At 39.7% G+C, this 21,964-nt stretch overlaps 1 protein-coding gene across 8 annotated transcripts in view; it reads left to right on the forward strand.

The window, feature by feature from the left end:
- Positions 1 to 21,964, forward strand: part of da (transcription factor daughterless) — a 114,776-nt gene that overhangs the window by 75,755 nt on the left and 17,057 nt on the right. For 4 of the 8 annotated variants that reach the window (XM_073081281.1, XM_073081277.1, XM_073081282.1 and 1 more), the window contains exons 2-3: positions 14,567 to 15,182; positions 21,654 to 21,822. In XM_073081281.1, the coding sequence (XP_072937382.1) occupies positions 14,751 to 15,182; positions 21,654 to 21,822 (601 nt within the window). In that variant the 5' untranslated portion in view covers positions 14,567 to 14,750. The remainder of the gene's footprint in view (positions 1 to 14,566; positions 15,183 to 21,653; positions 21,823 to 21,964) is intronic. The other 4 variants (XM_073081280.1, XM_073081278.1, XM_073081283.1 and 1 more) reach the window with 2 other exon arrangements.

The raw sequence follows: 21,964 nt of genomic DNA on the forward strand, positions 1-21,964 counted from the left end.
TTACACCCCCGTGTATTTATGTTATTACTATTCTAATACCATGACGGACACCCCATTATTAGTTCTAATGAATGGTTAGTGTGGTGTTCTATATGGTGGGTATGTGGTGTGGATACGTGGTACTGACGTGGCAATGGCGGCACCACGTCGGTTTGAAGGTGTCTTCGTCGGGTGTGAACGGCTGAATTATTTAGTTAATTTAATGTGTTTTCGTAGAAATAGTACTTATATTTATTTTTAGCGTTTCTTGTGTGATATAGGAGTAGCAGACGAGCATGCAGTCCACCTGATAGTAAGTGGCTACTGCCGCCCAGGGACATCTGTTACCAACCCCAGATAAGATTAGAGTCCTACCTGAGGTCAAGTGCCATTTGGTAAATTTCTCATCTTTGTGAACTTTTTACCCGCGTAGAATAATGTTTTTCAAGCGTATATATCTAAGTATTCCACATGTTTGACGGATTTTTAACATATCAGGTGTCGTTGATTTATGTAAGTTGTGGGAGTGATTTAGGCTATAGTTGAAAGGAATTTGGTTTTTGTTTTTATATTCTTTAGTTTAAAGAAATTCTCTTACGTGTAGGTTTTCTCACAACGTTTTCCTTCCACTGTAAAAGTGATAATCGATTTTTAATACGTCCTTGCGTGTCCGGAATCCGAACCCCGGACCCTCGTCCGAAAGGTTGGTCTCTATAATCGATTTCTCTCGATCGAGGGGAATTCTAGAATCTCATGCGCACTTGACTCGGAGTACTGATTAGATGCGACCCTGTGTGGCATTAATGCAGGAATGCCGCACGCCCACACGCAACGAATGCTGATTGCGCGCGCCCGCTCTGTTTGTGTGCGTGTCGGTGTGTATGAATGTTGTGTAGGGTTGGCTACGCTCAGCTTTGGTTTTTTTGTTCGGATGTTTTAGCAGACGAGCATGTAGACCATCTGATGGTAAGTGACTGATGGCTATGGATCTGTAACTTAGTTGAGGATTTTCAAGTTCTACATGAGGTTATATAGAGGTCATATATACCTATATATATTGTTATCAAAACTAAGTTAAAACCTGAGCGAATCACGTAACAAAGCGCCCGGTCTGATGAGCGAAAGGTTCCGGGTTCGATCCTTGGTCAGACAGATCTCTGTTCTGGGTCAACACCTTTTTGACACGTATAATCTGCTCTATTACACATTTGAAGCCTTTCAGGCTTCAGGTAGAAGGGTTTCAAACAGATTCTAGTCCGGAATATTATATACCCGGACTTCTCCGGCATTTCACATACTTTTGATTAAATGTTATAATAGAATACAATTAATCACCGTACAATTGTTAAAAAAATATTTTTCTCGAAGATCGGTAATCGTTTTCGGTATAAAAAAGTCGGTATATCACTTCCGGCAAATTCTATTTTACGTGAGAGTCTTACTATCTTCATAAAACTACTCAGGGAGACTTAAATTTCAAATATTGCCCAGTGCAGACTGACAGACATACATAACAAATTCGTTATGTAAGTAATTAGGGCATCCGGCATTTAGGCCAGTGTCCGATGAAACGTAACCCAAGTCCGGTTTCAACTGCTCTTCTGTGGCAACCCTAAACCCAAGACGTATTGGCGGCCCGCTGTCTGCCTTATCGCGCTCCGTGTGCAATAGACCTCTTTGTTTTATATGATCGCCTGGTACTTCGTGTTGGGTTTGTTTGAATCTTATTTTACATTATGTTTGATTGTATTGTCAAAAGCAGATAGCCTAGTGGTTACGAAACTCGGCCTCTTGATCGAAGGGTCCGAGGTTCAAATCCCAGGCACGCATCTCTGAATTTTCAAAGTTATGTGCGTATTAAAAAAAAAAATAATGATCACTTGCTAAACGGTGAAGGAAAACATCGTGAGTAAACCTGCATACCATAGACCACCGGCTGTGTTTTGAGAATATTGATAATACAATCATGTTATGATGTAGAGACAAATTCCTACATTTGTATTTCGATTCTTCGAAATTCCGACATATTATTTAACAGTTTTGATGTATTATCTTTATATCAGATAAGTATATATTTGATGTATTATATGTAGTATTTGATGTATAAAAATCAAGGTGGTAGAACCCTCTGTGGTTCGACTCCGGCGTCACCATCGCCGCAGCTATTTCTGCCTCATAACAGCAGTGTAAAGCGCTGCTGTGTTCTAGTTTGAAGGGTGTGGTAAGGGAGACATACGAGGCGTCTGGTGTGAAGACCACAACACGGCAGCGTTTAACACTGCTGTTATTAGGCAGAAATAAATATAGCGGTGGTGCCGCCGGAGTCGAACCATAAAGGGTTCTGCCACCTTCAAAGTTCTATTTACTTATTATTATTTATTTATTTATTTATTTTGAAGGTGGTAGAAGCCTTTGTGGTTCGACTCCGGCGGCACCACCGCCACACCTATTTCTACCTAATAACAGCAGTGTTAGGCGCTGCTGTGTTCCGGTTTGAAGGGTGTGGTTAGGGAGACAGTCTATTCCGAGGCATTCCAGCTTAGTCCTCCAGGGGTAGCCGCGCATCTGTGGCCGACCTCAGGTAGGAATATCTAATTCTATCTGGGGTTGATTACATATGTCCACGGGCGCCAGTGGCCACTTACCATCAGGTGGACTGCATGCTCGTCTGCTACTCCTATATTATAAAAAAAAATATTACATATGTCCACGGGCGCCAGTGGCCACTTACCTTCAGGTGGATTGCATGCTTGTTGTGTTAATTGCACAAATTGCGTAACAATCAATTCAACCAAACAGTCTCGTAGTGACAATTAACTATAATCACACATCAAATGTTAAGTGACAGACGGGTCACGCCAAGTGTTTCGTTTCGACCCCGTTGTATAACACGCACACACACACGAGATGTGTGAGTGTGTGACGTGTGCGTGTGTGTGTGTGTGTGTGACGACACGTGATGTGTGTGCGTGTGTGAGTCATTATCTGGTTGTGTTGTGTAGTAGTGCGTAATAGTGTGGTTAGTTGATTTGAACGTATGCACTTTTATAATTAGATGGTTAAACTGGCTTAATGGGAACTTCGAGATAAAAACACTTAAAGAATTCAATGTTATGGTAAAAATTGAAATTTCGAAAACGATCCACCGATTATTTTTTGAGTTTTGCAATTTTGTTCTAACATAGAGTTCAAAATTCAAAACCAAGACCTCTGATTTTTCAATCCCTTCAAACCCTTCAAACCGGAACACAGCAGCGTCTAACACCGCTGTCATTAGGTAGAAATAGGTGTGGCGGTGGTGCCGCCGGAGTCGAACCACAAAGGGTTCTACCACCTTCAAAATGTATACAAAATTCGCTAGGAGTACCTAGTTATCATTAGGAATTGTTAGGAATACCTAGCACTTAGACATTTGTATCTATTCTATATAAAATATTAGATTTTGCCCGCGGCTTCGCCCGCGTTTAAAAGAAAATAATATAACATACTAACATACATAAAACTGAAAATTCGTACCTTCAACTTTGCTAAAGATCAGCACTTGATTAAATGCATAGTTTACGATTCAATCCTTACTAATATCGATTAAAGTAATCGATGTTTTGGGTCCATCCCTAGTGCCCATGGGATTTCCGGGATAAAAACTATCCTATGTCCTTTCTCGGGTCTCAAACTATCTTTGTACAAAATTTCATTAAAATCGGTTTAGTGGTTTGGGCGTGAAGAAGAGACAACCAGACAGACAGACAGACAGAGTTACTTTCGGATTTATAATATTAGTAATGACTAGCTGACCCGGCAAATTTTGTACCGCCTCAAAATTTATTTATCAAATATATTACATATCAAATATAGCCTGTGTTACTCGTGGATAATGTAGCTTGGTACATGGTGAAAGAATTTTTAAAATCGGTCCAGTAGTTTTTGAGCCTATTCATTACAATCAAACAAACAAACAAAGTTTTCCTCTTTATAATATTAGTGTAGAAGTATTAGTCTGTTAATCGATGTCGTTAGATGTTAACGAAAATATAACATTTAACAAATCGATTTTTTAACTAATTCACATCTCGTATAAGCACATAAACAAAAATAATGATATGCAATCATCCTATTACATATTCACACCTGCTTCTCTTGGCGCATAGTAATTATAGATTATCTCGACTTAGGCACGTGACTTTGTCCGTATTTGGGATGTAAATAAGAAGAAAATGGTTTTATTTTTTTATTCTTACCAAGTTTAGTTTAAAGATGGTGGAACCCTTCGTGGTTCGATTCCTGCAGACCTTTTAATAACAGCTTTACTTTACTTTTTATTTTAATATCATGGTGAGGGTTTTTCCTATTAAAATAGTTTTATTTTAATTATCTTGACGAATAAAGTTTAAAGGTGGTAGAAACCTTCCAGTTCGATTCCTGCAGACCTAACATCGTTACTTTATTGGTTTGAAAGGCATAGTAAGGTTTCTCCCTTACATCACTCTACGATTAGATGAACCGTTCCATATTAGTCCTCAAAAGTCTCAACGAATCTGTGGCAATTACAAATCTTCGTGTAGTTGATTAGAGATTGCAATGGGTGGCGCTGACCACTAAAAACAAAAATCAGTCGGCCTGATGTATGGCCACTATAGATGCTTATAGGTAGTTGACACTCATCAGCTGGACTGCACGTCCATATTCAATCAACCACAGAATTATGAAGGTGGTAGAACCCTTTGTGGTTCGACTCCGGCGGCACCACCGCCACACCTATTTCTGCCTCATAACAGCAGTGATAAGCGCTACTGTGTTCCGGTTTGAAGGGTGTGGTAAGGGAGACAGACTTTTCCGAGGCGTTCCAGCTTATTCCTCAGGGGTAGCGGCGCATCTGTGGCCGACGTCAGGTAGGAATATCTAATTCTATCTGGGGTTGATTACAGATGTCCATGGGCGACAGAAGCCACTTACCATCAGGTGGACTGTATGCTCGTCTGCTACTCTTATATTATAAAAAAAAGAATAGCCTGAAGACAAAGAAACGCCCTGTGTAAGTGTCTCCCTTACCACACCCTTCAAACCAGAACACAGCAGCGCAACTGCTGTTATAAGAAAGACATAGGTGTGACGGTAATGCCCTCAAATAATAACTGATTTGTATCTTCTCAACATTTTAATCTAAAGACTATGTTGTGTGTATGGTGTTGCAAATAAGTTCGAATCGACCTTAAAAGGTCCAAAATTAATTAAATTAATTTCTGTTTATGACACACCGTAAAACCAAGGTCTAGGAAGCAGGTGTACTTTTATGTTGACTAGAAGGTCCAATAGAATTTGTTCTGCCCTTTCGGATAGTTGGGAGGTGTTAGATTACTTAATTACATTTTAGTGTCTTGATTGAAATTGAAATGTGATTTTTTTTAACACTTACGAATGCAACCCTACAATAGGATTCGCTATGTCTTGGGTGACACACACACAAAGACGAATAATACGAATCGGTACACTTTACACAATTTTGAGAAATCTTTTTTGAAATAACTCTCAATCATCTGGCTTTCCTGATGATATTTTCCTGACGATATTTTCCTCCACCATTAAAAGAAGTCATAATTAATTTCTAATACGCACATAACTTTGAAAAATCAAATGCTAGCGTGGGATTCGAACCTGGAACTCCTCGTCCAAAACCTCGAACCACTAGACCATCGATACCCATATATATCATTAGTTACGCTTATTTATTTCATAGGAAACCAACCGATAATCTCCAAAAATGTTTTCAACATACACACGGCGATAATTTACAATTTAAACATATTAAAAATCCACACCTGCTCCTCTTAACGCATGGTAATTATCGCATATTGACAGATCCATATATTTATTACTGGTGATACCGTTTTATACACGTTTTAATTAACTAATGAATAGAAGGGCAGATGGCGGATAGCCTAGTGGTTAAGAAACTCGGCCTCTCGATCGTGGGGTCCGAGGTTCAAATCCCAGAACGCACCTCTGATTTTTAAAAAAATATGTGCTTATTATAAATTAATTATCACTTGCTAAACGGTGAAGGAAAACGTCTTGAGGAAACCTGCGTACCTGAGAGATTTATAAGAAAAAAAATCTCAAAGGTATGTGAAGTCTACCAATACGCACTTGGTCAGTGCGGTGGACTATGGCCTAATCCTTCTTATTTTGAGAGAACCCCGTAAAGTGCGACCCCGACGGCACCACCAACACATCTATTTCTACCTAATAACAGCAATGTTAAGCGCTGCTTTAGATTGGTTTGAAGGGCGTGGGTGTGGAGACTTGTGCAAGGTTCTCCAGAGTAGTTAGTCCTCAGGGGTAGCGGCGCATCTGTGGCCGACCTCAGGTAGGAATTCTAATCTTATCTGGGTTTGATTGCTGATTCCCATAAGCAACATTATCATCAGGTGGACTGGACTGGTGGATGGTACATTTGCAACTTTAATATAAAAAAAACGACCATACGGCAGAGTCCATATCAGGTGGACTGCAAGCTCGCTTCCTACTTCCGTAACATAAAAAGGTGTAGTTTGCAGATTACTCGTATGTAAACAATAACAATCAGCCGGGGAACCGAACCCGCGTCCTTGACCCTCCACCTCTAACACAGATGTCCTGTGGCCACCTGTCAGATGTGACTGCGGTGTGTTATCATACAACACAAATAAGAGACATGTGGCGGTAATAGGGTTGGTAAAAATGAAAAATAATGAGGTAATTTTTTGGCGAAAAAATTATATTGTTGATATAGTTTTGTCGTTTTATATGGTTGCCAAATTTGGAACATAACGGAGGTATGCTAAACAATGAAATTTTTTATCGTAACAACCCGAAATTTTTATATCTAATTTATATTTTTTGCCTGAAATCATCATGAATTAATTCCTCTGTATTATGACGTTGAATTTGACATGTTAATTAGTGTAAATGATGGATGTATCGTTTTAATTAACAATAAATAAATAAATCATTTGACGAGTTGTTTAAACTCCCACATTTTTTAAACCAGTAAGGCCGCAGTATGGTTTGGTGGCAACCCTAATTATCTAATACCGAATTGGACTATACGGAAATGTGTAATCATTGTAGTACACCTGGTTAGACTGTTGGTGAATACTGTTTAAAGTGCGTAGTAATGTACCTCGTCGTCAACCCATTCCTGTCCCAGAAGCTGGGCAGGGGGTCTCCTCTCAGAGTGGGATTAGGTCATAGTACACCACGCTGGACGAGTGCGTATTGGTAGACTCATATAGTTTCGAGTATGGTTTTTTTCACCGCGCGTTCGTTTCTTCTATTTCCGTTCATTGTTAAATGAGTGATAAGTACTTAACTCCTAATATGTAGATTATTTTGAAAAAAATCGGGATAGGAACCTCGGACAAAGCAACTTTTTTTTACGAATGATCACCGCGAAACCAAATTGAATTCGCAGAAAGCTCACTAGTAAATCTTCGCTAATGAATATTTGGGAGAAGCTCGAAGCCGTTCAAAAGCTCCATCATTACCCAGTAATCCGGGTCACGCACGCGCGGGGAACCGAACCGGTCGTAACCAACTGCCGCCCGGACAGGTGCTGCGGTGTGTCGTAAGCGCCGACACGAGCACGAGATGTATCTTTGCCTGAACTGGTGTCGAATCCGGAACTCTGTGTAGGTATCATGTACCCTAAGCTTTAGGGTAAAAATCCCTTAGGGCCTAAGTGAGTAAAGGGCCCGCGCTCAGGGCCCAATAGGACGCTTTCTACACTCACATCCCCACATAAGTATTCTTTGTTGTGTGTGCAATGGACACACACAATGACGAGTATATTCGTAAAAACCCAGACTCAGAACAGATATCTAGATTTATTCAGATATCTGTTTGACCGGGAGTCGAACCTGCAAGCCTCTGAGCGTCAGACCGGTATGACAACCGCTCCGATACGCGGGTCGTCTTCGGTATGTGCTAAGAAAAAAGGTGAACAAATCAAAATTGAAATGTTGTATTTTTAATTATTAATTTTCAATCGGGTTCCCGAATTCTTGTGTGTTAGAGGCCCTGGCATTCCTTAAGACAGTCCTGCATGTATTGAAAAGGTTTTGCTATTACTGTGCTGCCTCATAAATTCATGCTAATTGGTGTGACGGTGGTACCTGCCTGATCTAAAGACGCAATTTCTAAATTTTAATAAAGCTAATTTTTACCCGTCTGCACAGGCTAATGTCTTTCTAACATGTGTAACTATGTATGTCTCATTCTTTGGTACGCCCTACAGCCCTACGGCTTGACGGATTTCAACATATGTGGTGTCGTTCGATTCATCAATATTGTGTGACTGAAAGGCTATATTTTTAAATATTATTTTTCTATGTTTTTATAGTAATTATCATCATCAACCCATTACTGTTCCACTGCTGGGCACGGGTCTCCTCTCAGAATGACAAGGATTAGGCTATGGTGCACCGCGCTGGTCAAGTGCGCATTGATAGACTTCACATAATTTCGAAAAATCAGAGTTGATTTTTCGAGAGCGTGCCTGGTATATGAACCTCGGACCACTCGATCGTCAGGCCGAGTTTCTTAACCACTAGACTATTACTGCCTAATAATAGTCTACTACCTAGTAATTATCTAGTTTGTAAAGTTTTCGGAAGCTCCATCACCAGGCACGGTATCCGGGTCACACGCGCGGGGATTCGAACCGGTTGCAGGCCAACTGCCGCCCGGGCAGGTGCGACGCCGTGTCGTAAGCGCCGCGGTGCCGGGTTCGATTTAGAGCCAATAATAGGTATAATGTTATCATCTTATACGACTATGAATTACTGATTGGCGGACTTGGTGTCAATTTGTTGGAGTCGGATTGGTTTTGGTTTTCTGTGAAAGTTTTGTATGAAATTGGTTCAGTGGGGATATGTATGTAAGTCGACCGGCGTCTACACCTTTCCATCGAATGGAAGAAGTAGGTGTGGCGGTGGTACCTCCCTGGTCGAACCATACTGGCTCTACCACATTTTAATTGTATAAGAGTAGCAAGTTTAGGTAGACAACGAACTATAGCAATATTGAAAATAGTTCAGCGAGAGAGAGCGGGTTGTTCGAGAGAGTTTTATAGGGTAGAAGTCGATTCCTGGATTCGAGCCCCCACTAAAAGCCCCCGGCACGGGTCTCTTCTCAGAATGAGGTTTCGACAATAATCCACCGCGCTGGTCATGTGCGAATTGGTAGACTTCATATAGGTATCACTTACATACCTTTGAGATATTTTTATATATATTTTTATAAATCTCTCAGGTATGCAGATTTTCTCACGATGTTTTCCTTCACCGTTTAAGCAACTAATACGCACATAACTTTGAAAAATCAGACGTGCCTAGGATTTGAACCTCGGACCCCTCCATCAAGAGGCCGAGTGTTTTAACCATTAGGCTATCACTGTGTGGATGCAACGTTAGAATTTCAATATGTAGATGTTTTGTCTCAAAGTACATAGGTACAATATTATGGGTCACGCCGCCACCTGTCCGCGCGACACCTGGTGTGTTTTGGTGGATAGCCTTGCGTAATTCCGCGTTCGAATCCGGCTGAGTTAATGAGGCGCACGTGGCACTGTGGTTGATGTTATGGAAGGTACCGGGTTCGAAGCTGGATGATGGTTGTGTTGGTGTGGGTTATGGGTCTGGGTGTTGTGGACTTGTCGTCGTGTGCATCCATGACACGAAGGAGTGGATGTGAGATTTGAATGTATGAACTTTTTAAGGATAGAGAATTTTGAAAAATTGATTCGTAAATATGTTCTGTGGTATACACTTATAAGATTAAAGTTACGTATGTTTCATAATGCGCTATTTTGAGTTTAAAGTATCTTTGAAAAATACAATAAAAGAAAGCGTTTTTTACCACTTTTTGACGAGGGTTTTAAAGTGCTTTTATTATTTAAAATTACCTTCAAGGCTTACGTTGCAAATATGTTGCAATGTGCAACTAAAGGACTTTGCTTAATTACATTATCGTGCACCGGATCCTTTGTGCGAGCCTCTTAGGCTAGGAACGCATGGAGCGGTTTTAAACCGCACCCGCCGGTACGGCACGGAACAGCGGAAGCGGTAGACAACCGCGCACGCCGCTATTACCCGCGCCACCGCCACACCTTCAGCTTAATAACAGCAGTGTTAAGCGCTGCTGTGTTCTGGTTTGAAGGGTGTGGTAAGGGAGACATTCTTTTTCAACGCTTTCCAATTTAGTCCTCAGCATCTGTTGCCAACTTTAAGTAATCTTATCGGGGGTTGATTATAGGTGTCTATAGGCACCAGTAGCCACTTACCATCAGGTGATCTGCATGCTCGTTTGTTACCTACATATTATAAAAATAACCTCAATATTACAAAAAAAACTTAAACTTAGGTATTCTATACGTGTTGCGGTAACAGTACCGTAAGTGCGTTTAAAAACCGCTCCGTGTGCCCCTAGCCTTACGAGATACGTATGTTCTGGAAGCTTGACCTACATGATCGCGAGATTACAATCGGAATTGTGTAACTCTGTAAATACAATTTTTTAAATTTTGAACTCGATGCGTGACGTCATGAAAAGGTTATGTCGTTTGCTTTCTCGTCCTTGATCCTTTTCATGCAACCTATTTAATTTGTGAAGAGTCATCTAGTTTTGTTAATTGAATATTATACTAGTGATTATTGTAAAAACAAAATCGAGACTGCTTAAAAGTATAGCCTCAGTTACTCTCGCAATTTAGTCGATTCCAACGACACCTCATATGCTAACAACTGTCAAGCCAGTTAGATTAAAGGGTGTAACAGAGAATTAAATATATATTGAAGGAGGTAGAACCGTTTGTGGTTCGACTCCGGCGGCACCACCGCCACACCTATTTCAGCCTAATAACTGCAGTGTTAGGCGCTGCTGTGTTCCGGTTTGAAGGGTGTGGTAAGGGAGACAGACTTTTCCGAGGCATTCCAGCTTAGTCCTCGGGGGAGCGGCGCGTTTGTGGCCGTACCTCAAGTAAGAATATGTGATCCTATCTGGGGTTGATTACAGATATCCATGGGCGGCAGTAGCCACTTACCATCAGGTGGACTGCATGCTCGTCTGCTACTCCTATAGTATTAAAAAAGCTCGAAAAATATTACCTTCCGCAGTTGGTAAAAAGTCGCGCGTACAACTAGTATATCAATGGAATATTGACTAATATCACATAACAGATTATATTTAAATCATTTTCCTTTCCTTATTTGTACACTATTGACGTCAATGTGATTAGAATGGATTGAATCGCGAATTCGAGATACATATCTCTATCACTCTTTCGCGCCTGACCATTCGATTATGTAGTTATCTTCCCATCTGAATGTGTAGAATAGTGTAGATACGCCTGTTATTAATATTCAATCTATCCAATGTTTTACTCACCAAAGAGCAAGCACATAACTTTGAAAAATCAGAAGTGTGTGCTTGGGTGTGATCCTCGGACTCCCCGATTACACACCAATACCTTTTTATTTTGTGCTACTAGACTATCACTGGTATGCACTGTTGGGATGTGGGAGTTCGCTCTACAATTAGAGTAGATTTGATAATTCGTAATATTTTTCGATTTGGAATAGTTTTATGTTAATAGGTGCTCACTGACTAGTCAGTCGATTAGTCGACTCACCTTAACGAAAGCCCGCAGGACTAACATATCGGACAATAAAAAAAAAGTTGGTGACTTTTTTCTTCCTTCCTAACAATCTCGCCGGTCAACACACCCTCATATTCGCCCGATTCCACCACGGTGGCGGGCGACCACCGACGTGGCGTAACCCGAGACCGCTCGTCAGCTGATCGACACGCTATGGGAACATTGTTTAACCCGTACGTCGTCGGTAACCCGTCGCCCGCGCTCGCGTGGCGTACGGGTTGTGTGGTCACGCGAGCTTCGATTGTGTTGGTTGTGTGAGTGAGGGGGTATCCGTTAGTGTCTTTGTGTAAGGTGACGTGATTTTTTATTCTTGCTTAAATTATAGATATCGTTTAAGGATCAAAAAAGGGTAACAAAAAAGCGAATCATTAACAAAATTCTCTGTCTTTTTTAGATTTACATGGTATCGTGTTGAACATAATTAAATCAAATATTTCATTTGCATATATGAGCGTAGAAAAGAAGCGATGCGTGGTAAGATAGCGTTGTGCTTAATCCATGGACAAAGGAGACAAACTTATTTGAGGCCTTCTAACTTAGTCATCAAGGGTAGGTGTAATATTAAAAAACAAAAATTAAAAGGTAAAGGCACTGGTTTGAAATCAAACCTCCTCGCACCATGTAACGTCAGTAACACTACACGATATCAATTTAACAACAAATTCGCAAAAAATAAAACCATTGCACGTATTGTTTTTGCCCCGTCATCCCCCTAAAGTGCAAATTTCTAGGAACGCCCAAAAACCCGAGCCCCATCGGTCCTAAGTATTCCCAAGATGCGTAACCCGACACCCTGGGTTCATTCGCCAAGGACCCTCGACACGAAGCCGTAGACACGACTTACCTTAGCTGCTTCAGTTTACGAGAAAAAAGTTGTAGTCATTTGGGGAGCGAGGGGTTTAGTTTTTTGGGTAAACAATACTTGGGTAAGTCGAGCTGAGCTTGTAGTTGGTAACTGATCTGCAAGGTGAAGCAACGTGGTTTAAGACGGTTTATGCTACGATATTGGGCGACGTTTATCTATCTCTTTCCTTCTTATGATTACTACGTTAAATTTGCGGCTTTTAACGCCATCTATATCTCAATCGATCCAAATTTTGCATATCAATTTTCGAAATTTGATAATTTCTAGTATGAAGTAATTGTATAATGTCGATAGTTTTGTAGACAAAACATTAGATAGATTGTTTATTAATAATGGTCAATAATCGCGTAAAACAGCGTTTTCGTATTTTTTAAAACGAAACTGCAGCTTCGCGTCTGCGGCGGCGACGAAAAAAAAACGCTCCGTGAGTTTTCAACCTAAGCGTAAACATATAACAATAATCGCGCCGTGAAAACTGCACCTGTCATTTACCTACGTTTTTGTATTTCTACCGCGTGTGGATGCGATTGAAAGACGATGAGTTCTGCCCCTAGTGAAGCGTGGTATAGTATGCCTTAGTATATCGACATCAATAGCTGATTTCTATCACACTGCTGGGTACGGTTCATTATTATGAATCAGAAAGATTAATTTATTTATTTATTTCATAGCATTACATGTTTATAGCTTAATTCGGTAGCAAAGATGGTACCACGAAAGCCAAATGCGACTAACTAACTTTTTACACCTTCGAGAAATTCATATAATCAATCAGGCATGTCGCACAATATTTATGCCAAAATGTTAAATCTTAAAAATTAACTAATACCTAAGAAAAATTTCAAGCATCTGTCATAATTTTGGGTTTCCCCATACTTTGGGCTTAGGTTGCCAACACATAGTGTGCCATGATTATTTTTTACCTTCCTCAGCGACATTAATTTCCTCATACTCATACTCAGAAATTATTCTTAAAAAATTTTTTTTTTCTATTATGCTCACTTTCCTATCAGAGGTTTGTGACAGATGTTATTTTAATTTAATAAAAAAATATTAAGACACACTTTGACCGTGAGAAAGTATCCCACATGTAAAGTAAAAGTGTAAAGTATAACAATATAAAATTTCACATCAAAATTTCGGCCCAAAATTAAAAATGTAACAATATTCGCGATCGGTATTTTTGAAACGTAATCCGTCATACAACAACAATAAGCTATGCGTCGGTAACAGTGTCTACCTGAGCCCTTTGTTCTGGTTCGATTCCCCGTTAACGTTCAAACACTCCCTAGGGACGAAAGATGTCTGTCGGATTAGGAATGGTACCTTTTTGGCGAATGTAATTTATTTCTCACTTCTTGTGGTCACATCGGGTGGTCTGTTTCGTTTGTCTGGTAACTTGACGGTTTCTTTTTTGTTTTTCTTTTGTCTATGTCCAACTGTCTATGAAGAAATAAATTTAATAATATCTATGTGCGAAGGCAAAAGAGCTGGACTTTGCAGTGAAACCTAATGGGAGTAGCTTTTTCTTCGATATCGGAATTGATTTGCCTACGATTTGCAGTATATAATTGTGTAGGGCTAATTAAAATTGTAATTTTATTGCCGACTTCGAATAAGAAGGTACTTACATTTTTTTAAAGTAGTTTTTAGACTTAATCTTCACCATTCCCTCGATATTTTGTTTTCAATAACGTCAACATTTGTCTCTAAATAATTGTGATTGTCTAATTCATGTAAGAAAAAAATTGTTCCTCCCATCCTATATTTGGATAGTTCTGTTTAATTTTAAGGTTTAATTTTAATAATGGTAGAGGATACTTAAAATATCCTCTACCATTATTAATCGATTTTATTTCTTGTTTTAATTGTACTGCACTGTATAGTTGTTAATGAAAACGGTTTATTTTGTCTAGGTCTGTTCGCTTTTCCTAGTTGTTTTGATTTTGTCTATTTCGTTTTCGCGTTTAATTTCCTCATGGATTTAATGAATCAAACTTTTCGATCGTAAAATCTATAATTAATTTTAGTGCGCATTGCCGATAGTGTAAATACAAATCCGCTACTATCGCTCAACGATAGAACGAAACGTAAACACAGACACGAGTATGAAACCCCAAATTGTCTACAGTCCAGTGAAGTGATATGGATGTACGGACGAGACTGGAGTGATGCGTTCCAAGTGCAAGAAGTTCAAGTTCAAGCGCGTTAACGATGGCGTTGCGGCATGACGTCATGGAGTCCAGCTTCCTCCCGGCGGACCCGCCGCCGCTCACCGAGATCAACTACCAACCGAAGTCCGACCTGGCGTCGGAGTACTTCAACACATTCAACCAGATATGCGAGAACTACCGCACGTCCGAGTCGGACGTGAATCTACGTCAGACGTCGGATTCGTTGCGACTGACGTCCGAGATCCTGGACGGTGGGAACCCGGAGTTTGTGAGCACAGACTTCATTACCGAGAAGTGCAAGGAGCCGAACGGGTTCGCGGAGTTCGGGGAGAAGGTGTTCATGAGTCGTGATGAGCAGATATTCCAGTTCGGGCAGCCCGATGCGTCGGCGCTGTTGCGTCACAGGGCGAAGAGACGCTACAACCAGGAGTTGGGGCTGCAGCCGCCGGCGGTCACGTCGCAGGAGAGCGGGGTGAGTTGGATAATGAGGCTAATGATTTTTTGTTTGTTAAGAATAATAATAATCTGATTTTTGTTTGTACTTTTCTCAAACGTAAGATTCAAAGGTTTGACGAAATCGCCGGTTGCTGGTTTTACTGTGGGACGATTGAATTGAGTGTGTAATGTTTATTTTTCTGTGGTTTTTCCAAATATATGTAAGGGCAAATTCCATGAACAAACTCTTCTGTATGAATATCGTCCATTACAGCTAATTGATTTTAAAATATTTTTGCCTTCCAATGTTACAAATTTAATTACTGTCGAGTAAAATATTGGCAAAATTCATGCTATCGTACGCAAAAATAGTAAAAGCAGTAGATACTGGGCGTATAAAGATGATGTTTTAAAGAAATCAAACAGATTAGGCTAATATTAACATATTCCATTGTTCCAAGTTGAATTAATAATAATTCGTTTCAAATAAAACTGTTTTGTTGATTATGATGACATATTTCAACCACATACTTAGCAACAGCACAAAATGTTTTATGTACATATAATATCTCTGATATATTCGAAGTGTCGTTACAATCGCGTTCCCAATCAACCCCACATTTTACCACGTGTTTCTCCAACATCTCGTAAATATACTACTAGATCCACCGTCCCATCGTTACCAAGCCAACGTTAGCTAATAATTTCAACAATCAACGTCACACAGTCCGCAACCATAAACTAATACGTTGAGTGGTGCTCAGCGCCCACGGAGCCGCCCAGCCCTGCGCCGCCCACGCCAAACCGAATTAGAACCACTAATTATACGTGATACGGATCGTAAATACTCGCGGTTACAGAAATATATCTGTGCCATGCTCGGATGGAGATCTAGTATACATATGTACAAATATGTAGGTATGTGCTGGCTTTTGCCAGAGACTTAAATGTAAATCATTACATAAAGGGATACGTAATTTAAAGCCCTATTTTACTTTTAGGGTTGAATTTTAAAATGGGAACATAGTTTTGTTATTTCTAAGCAGGAAGCCTAATTAATAGGTTCACATCGAAGCTAGGCTTTAATAAAATTGTAAAAACACTCTCGGTCTATTACAAGGGCGTATGGTTGGTCCGTAACTTTCTTATGTAGGCCTTTTGCTTCGGACGTTTGACTTCTTTTTTTATATAATATAGAAGTATTGGACAAGCATGTAGTCCACCTGATAGTCCACTAAGTGGCTATTGCCGCCCATGGACTACTGTAATCAACCCCAGAGAGGATGAGATTCCTACCTGAGGTCGGCCACAGATGCGCCGATATGCTTGAGGACTAAGCTGGAACGCCTCATAAGAGTAAAAGTATGTCTTCCTTCAAACCAGAATACAGCAGCGCTTAGTACTACTGTTATTAGTCAGAGATAGGTATGGCGGTGTTAACGCCGTTCTACCATCATCAAAAACCCTATAGTGTTTTATACAAAAGTGCGGAACCATTTGCCCCTAGCGGGCCGCCGGGGGTCGTATCGTGTTACGGGATCCATTAGCGCGCGTCGAGAGCTGTATCTAGTGTTGTGTTACGTGCTTAGGTGGCTGGTGGATGTGAGGGTTGTCTACCGTTAGATGAGTAGGTAGGTGATTTTTATGTTAATGGTCGTAGAACCCTTTTGTTACACATAACTGTAGTTAAGGTTTGAGTGTGGTGCCACTACTGTTATAATATCTGTCTTATTAGCAGTGTTATGCACTGCGGTGTTTAGTTTTGAACCATGTAATAGGACAGGCGCATCTTAGTCCTCAAAGGTAGGAACTATCTATGAGGCATCTCATGTAACAGATAGCTTTCGTTTAGACTGTAAAATAGTCTTTCCATTATGATAAAAATTTGTCCAAAAAATGTCGGACTCGCATACGGATGGTTCTGTACCACCATGCATTGTCAAAAATTCAAAGTATCTGTTTGTTATGGTTCAATAGATTTATAAGCCCAAAAACATCACTCGGGGTTCCTTCACACTTTTTTTTTATTATAGCGAACACAGTAATGTTATTAGATTTTTACATAATGTTAAGTAAAACAATTACATTATGTAAAAATCTAATACTCTTTCAAGTGTCTATCTATTACATTTCAACCGATAGAGCCCTAAGACAGACTGACGGACATCGAAGAGTTAGTTAGTAATAGAAAGTAACCCTTTTATTACGGAACCCTAAAAAAATGAAAATAGTGCTCAAATCTAAAACAGCGCTCAACAAACAACATCCGTTGCACGGTTGCACCGGCCGCTATTGTGCATAGCATGGCATGTTGCATATTTATAAATAGCGCGTGAATCAGGAGGGTTCGCTGCTGGCCCGGGAGCCGGAGCATCCCGGATTCCCGCCGCGTCATCCCACACCCATTTCCTGTTGCGTCGAGTTGGTGACGTGGTGTGTGGTGTGTGAATCTTGTGACGATAACGGTGGATTAGTTGGTTAATAGTAGTGTGGTTAAATCGCAACTCATCTTACTATTTGGTCTCGGAAGATATCACGTTACTTATTTCCAAAAGTCAATCTCACGACATCGCACCAATGGGGTTGTAAATATTAAAAAAAAAATCACGTAATGAATGCATGTCCCCTTATCGATGGTAATATTGATTCACATCGAAATCTAAGAATATCGATAAAGGAAATAATCGAAAAAATCGATGTTATCGATATATCGGTAATGAATTAAAAACTCATAAATTATTCCAAATATTTTTTTCTGATAAATTTCAGAAAATATATATTTTGCTGACTTAAACTGGAGGTAACCATCTTAGTCCTCAGTAATAACACACTGTGGCCAATCTCAGGTATAACAGCTGTTTTACTTTGAAGGGTGTGATAAGGGAGACATACTTTCCAACTTAGTCTACAGGGAAAGCAAAGCATATAATCTTATCCGAGGTTGATAATAGATGTCCATGGACAAATACTTTCCATCAGATGGTCTGCTCGTTTTCTACTTCAAAACTTAAAAACAAAATCAGAGTTGTGTTCTTAGTTTGCAGCAAAAACCGGGCACAAGCACTACTACACTACATTTTGTCAACATTCGCTCAGTGTCCATTTATGGGATCACTTTGTCCAGCGCTGGACGCCTAATTCAGCACAATGGATCATTGGCGAAATAGTTACACACGTTTCGTACACCCGATGCCAGTTGAATTGATAAACGCTTTTTATTAAGGTTCTGTGCCCAAATACTAAAAACGGAACGCTGTCAGTCCGTTTGTCCGTCTGTCACAGGGCTCTATCCCTGAAACCATAGTAGATAGATACTTGAATTATTTACAGAATACATGTAATGGTGGCCGCTATAACAACATAGAAAAACAAAAACTTTAAAATAAATGGGGGTACCCATTTTTCGGCGAGTTTCGCTTTAGTCAGATACATAGACATGTACTCGTATTACATAAAAAAAAGATCAATTTTCACAATGAATTCACTCCTATGGCTGCTTCGATAACACGTGCAAAAAAGAAAAACAGATGAAAATTTTGTAATACGGATCCCTTCATCTGTGACTGCGTCTCGCACTTGACCAGTTATTTGTTTTAATTTTAATTATTGATTCCTTTCGTAATTGACTGTCATTGACTGCGTTATCACGTGAGGATTGATTGATTATAAGACATTTTTGGTTATCGGAATGTAAAGAAATAATGTGTGTGTTTTATTTTTTTTGTGTGTTATGAGGCACGTAAGGGTGTCGTACTGTCATATGACATCAGTGTAAAATGATGTATTTTTGTCATGTCTGTTTTTATGTTAATATGTGTTTGTTAAATAGTCTGACAAAATAAGCTCTGCTGTTTGTAAAAGGGGGTGAAAAGAAAATAAAAGATTTTTTTTTCTAGTTTGTCATTGGTCGCTAAAAACAAATTAGGGTTCAAATACAGTCTTTTTGCGTAACAAACATGTGGTAAAAATATTTTTCTCAGAGCTATTCATATACCTTTACAACGCTTTATTTATTGAACAAGTTACTGTTACGAGACCAAGAATACGAAAGTCAAGCAAATATATTACTCTAAATTATAACTTTGCAAAAATGTAATGTTGCTTTTTATGCCACTTTTCGTGAACAAAATTTAAATATGAATATCAAGATTTTTTTATGTTCTTACCTTATGAAATACTCTCCTACGCACGTTATTTAAGTTTATGTAACCCACATGATATTCTCATGTAAAACAACTTGTTCACCCGAGAACAAAAGAACTCACTTGTACATTATACTTCACGCGCGCCACAAGTGTACGCCGGCTGCAATGCGCGAGCTTTCGCCGCGTCGTGTCGTGGTCGTGTCGCAATCGTTGCGTCGTACACCCGTTGGGGGGGTTGCGTGTCGATAATGTACGACAAGTGATCGATTGGTGTGCTGTGGCCTTTTTAATATTATCTTGTGTATGATGTACTTACAAGTGGTAAAAGTCGTGATTTTTAAAGTGATGTCACAGGGCCTGCTTATTTTGCTTTATACCTAATATATGCAATATTGATATTGATCTATATACAATATTGATATCAACCACCTTAGACATTACCACTACGAGACACCTAACTTAACATAGTTATAATTATTTTAACCAATTGTTGATTATCGACTGCCAAAACTTTGTTCTGAAGATACATTTTCTGAAGTATAATTTCGAAGTTTGGTTGGCAAAAATTGGTATTAAGATTGTTATTTATTAAGTGCTGGTAGTCCTCAGGGATAGCAATGTATCTTTGGCCAATATCATGTAGAATGCACTGTTGCTACTTTTGTTAAGTTTAATAATTAAATAAAAAATAAACAAATAAACGTATATTTAATTTTGTCTTTAAGTGTACAGTACGAACTCTTTTGCAATGAATGCAAGTTTTCTGACAGAAGGTTATTAAACTTTATACTTCTCTTAACAACCTATTCAATGAGGCTATTATATTTTATTATGTTATCTTAATAAAAATATAACATAGGGACATTTCGATTACGTTTATTCGTATATATTTCCAAAAACACAATAATTAAGGGCCACGTTTCCTCGTTACCGTGTTTGCGTGTTTGTCGGTCAGCGAGTGAATAGATCGCTGAATGCAAATCGCGATAAGCGTTTAATTGTATCGCCCGCGTTGCGTGTGAGGTTGGGGCTTTGGAGGCGCGGAGCGGCGAGCGGAGCGGACAGCGGAGCGGGAAGCGGGGAGAAACAAAATAGTGTTAGGACGAGATACGATTTAGGAACGATCTTTATCCATCCGATTAATGAATGAAAGCTGTTTTACATCAAATTTACGGTTAATAAACATAGCGAATGGATGGGTCATATATTCTTATTTTGGTCATAGATTATTACCGACACGAGTTATGATTAAAGTACAGGTGTATTTTATTTTTAAAATTAACTCATTTAAGAAAAGATAAAATTTGTCGTTAACGATTGCTATACGATGATTTATTAATTTCATTTAATGACGACGTTATACCTATGAGTTGTTGTCGACAGTGGCGTGTGGTCCATTGTAATAATTGATAAATTGTTCTATAAATCTTATTATAACTAAATACTATAGATAACTATGAGCAGCACAAAGCATTGTCGGTGTCGCTTATAGATTCACGTATTACCGCTCCGCTCGGATCCGTCCGCTGCCACTTGTCACCATAACCTTACCCTTACGTTATACCCAATTGCAAAACCACCGTCTATCGCCGAATGCGTTTCCCTAACTTTGGTGCGCTTTGCTAATCCACAATCGGTTTACACTGAGCCAGTAAACTAATCCATACAAGCAACGTTTACAAATAAGATACGGTACGAATACTGGTGGTGGTTGTTGTTGTTGGGTTGTTATTTTCTTTTTGATTTTTAATTTTTTATTCAGTAATGGTTGCTTATTTTATTATTGAACATAAGGGTATTCTTCGGATACTTCCATAGTTCTAGACGAATATTAAAAAAATACAGCAGTGATAGACTAGTGGTTAAGAAACTCGGCCTCTTGATCCGGTCTTGAGTGGTCCGAGGTTCAAATCTCAGGCACGTGTCACTGGATTTTCAAATGTATATGCGTATTTCAAATTAATTATCGTAGTGATAATATCGTGATGAAACCTGCATATCTGAGAAATCTTAAAAAATATATATATTTACAAAGGTATGTGAAGTCTACTAGCACGCACTTGGCCAGCGTGGTGGACTATGGCCTAATCCTTCTCATTCTGTAAGGAGACCCGTGTTCAGCAGCGGTACAGTAATGAGTTGATGATGATTAAAAAAAATGCAAACAAAATTTTACTCATTACTCACATCAAAATCAACCTTCGATCACATCGCAAAGTAATCGAACAACCTGTTGCATACCTGTCCTGTAACGTGCATTTGTTTTTACGTTCGATCAAATCGAGATCTAACCACCTCAGCACACGGTTGTGTGTTTACAAACAGATCCGCAAACTAATCGTTCAACCCGTTTCAATTTCCAGTACGGCAGCGATGAGTTCGGCCACGACTCGCCCAGCAGGTACGCGTCGCCGAAGGGCGCCGGTGCTGGTGCTGCGTACCAGGAGCCGTACTACGGCGGCGAGTGGCCGGCGGGCTACTACCAGCCGCCGCCGCCGCCGTACCACCACGACCCGTACGGGACGTCGCCAGGTGAGAAGTGATGTCTTTTTTAAGGTTGTAGTAGCAAGCGAGGGGGCAGTGTAAGTGTGATGACCCTATAATTGAAACTTGACCTTTCAAGGGGTCCAAGATTAATTTTCATAATATAACCGTAGCAGAAGAGCAATGCAGT

The sequence above is a fragment of the Epargyreus clarus genome, unplaced genomic scaffold (assembly GCF_041222505.1).
Source record: "Epargyreus clarus isolate Ecla_fem2 unplaced genomic scaffold, WU_Ecla_fem_2.2 ptg000016l, whole genome shotgun sequence".
NCBI lineage: Eukaryota > Metazoa > Arthropoda > Insecta > Lepidoptera > Hesperiidae > Epargyreus > Epargyreus clarus.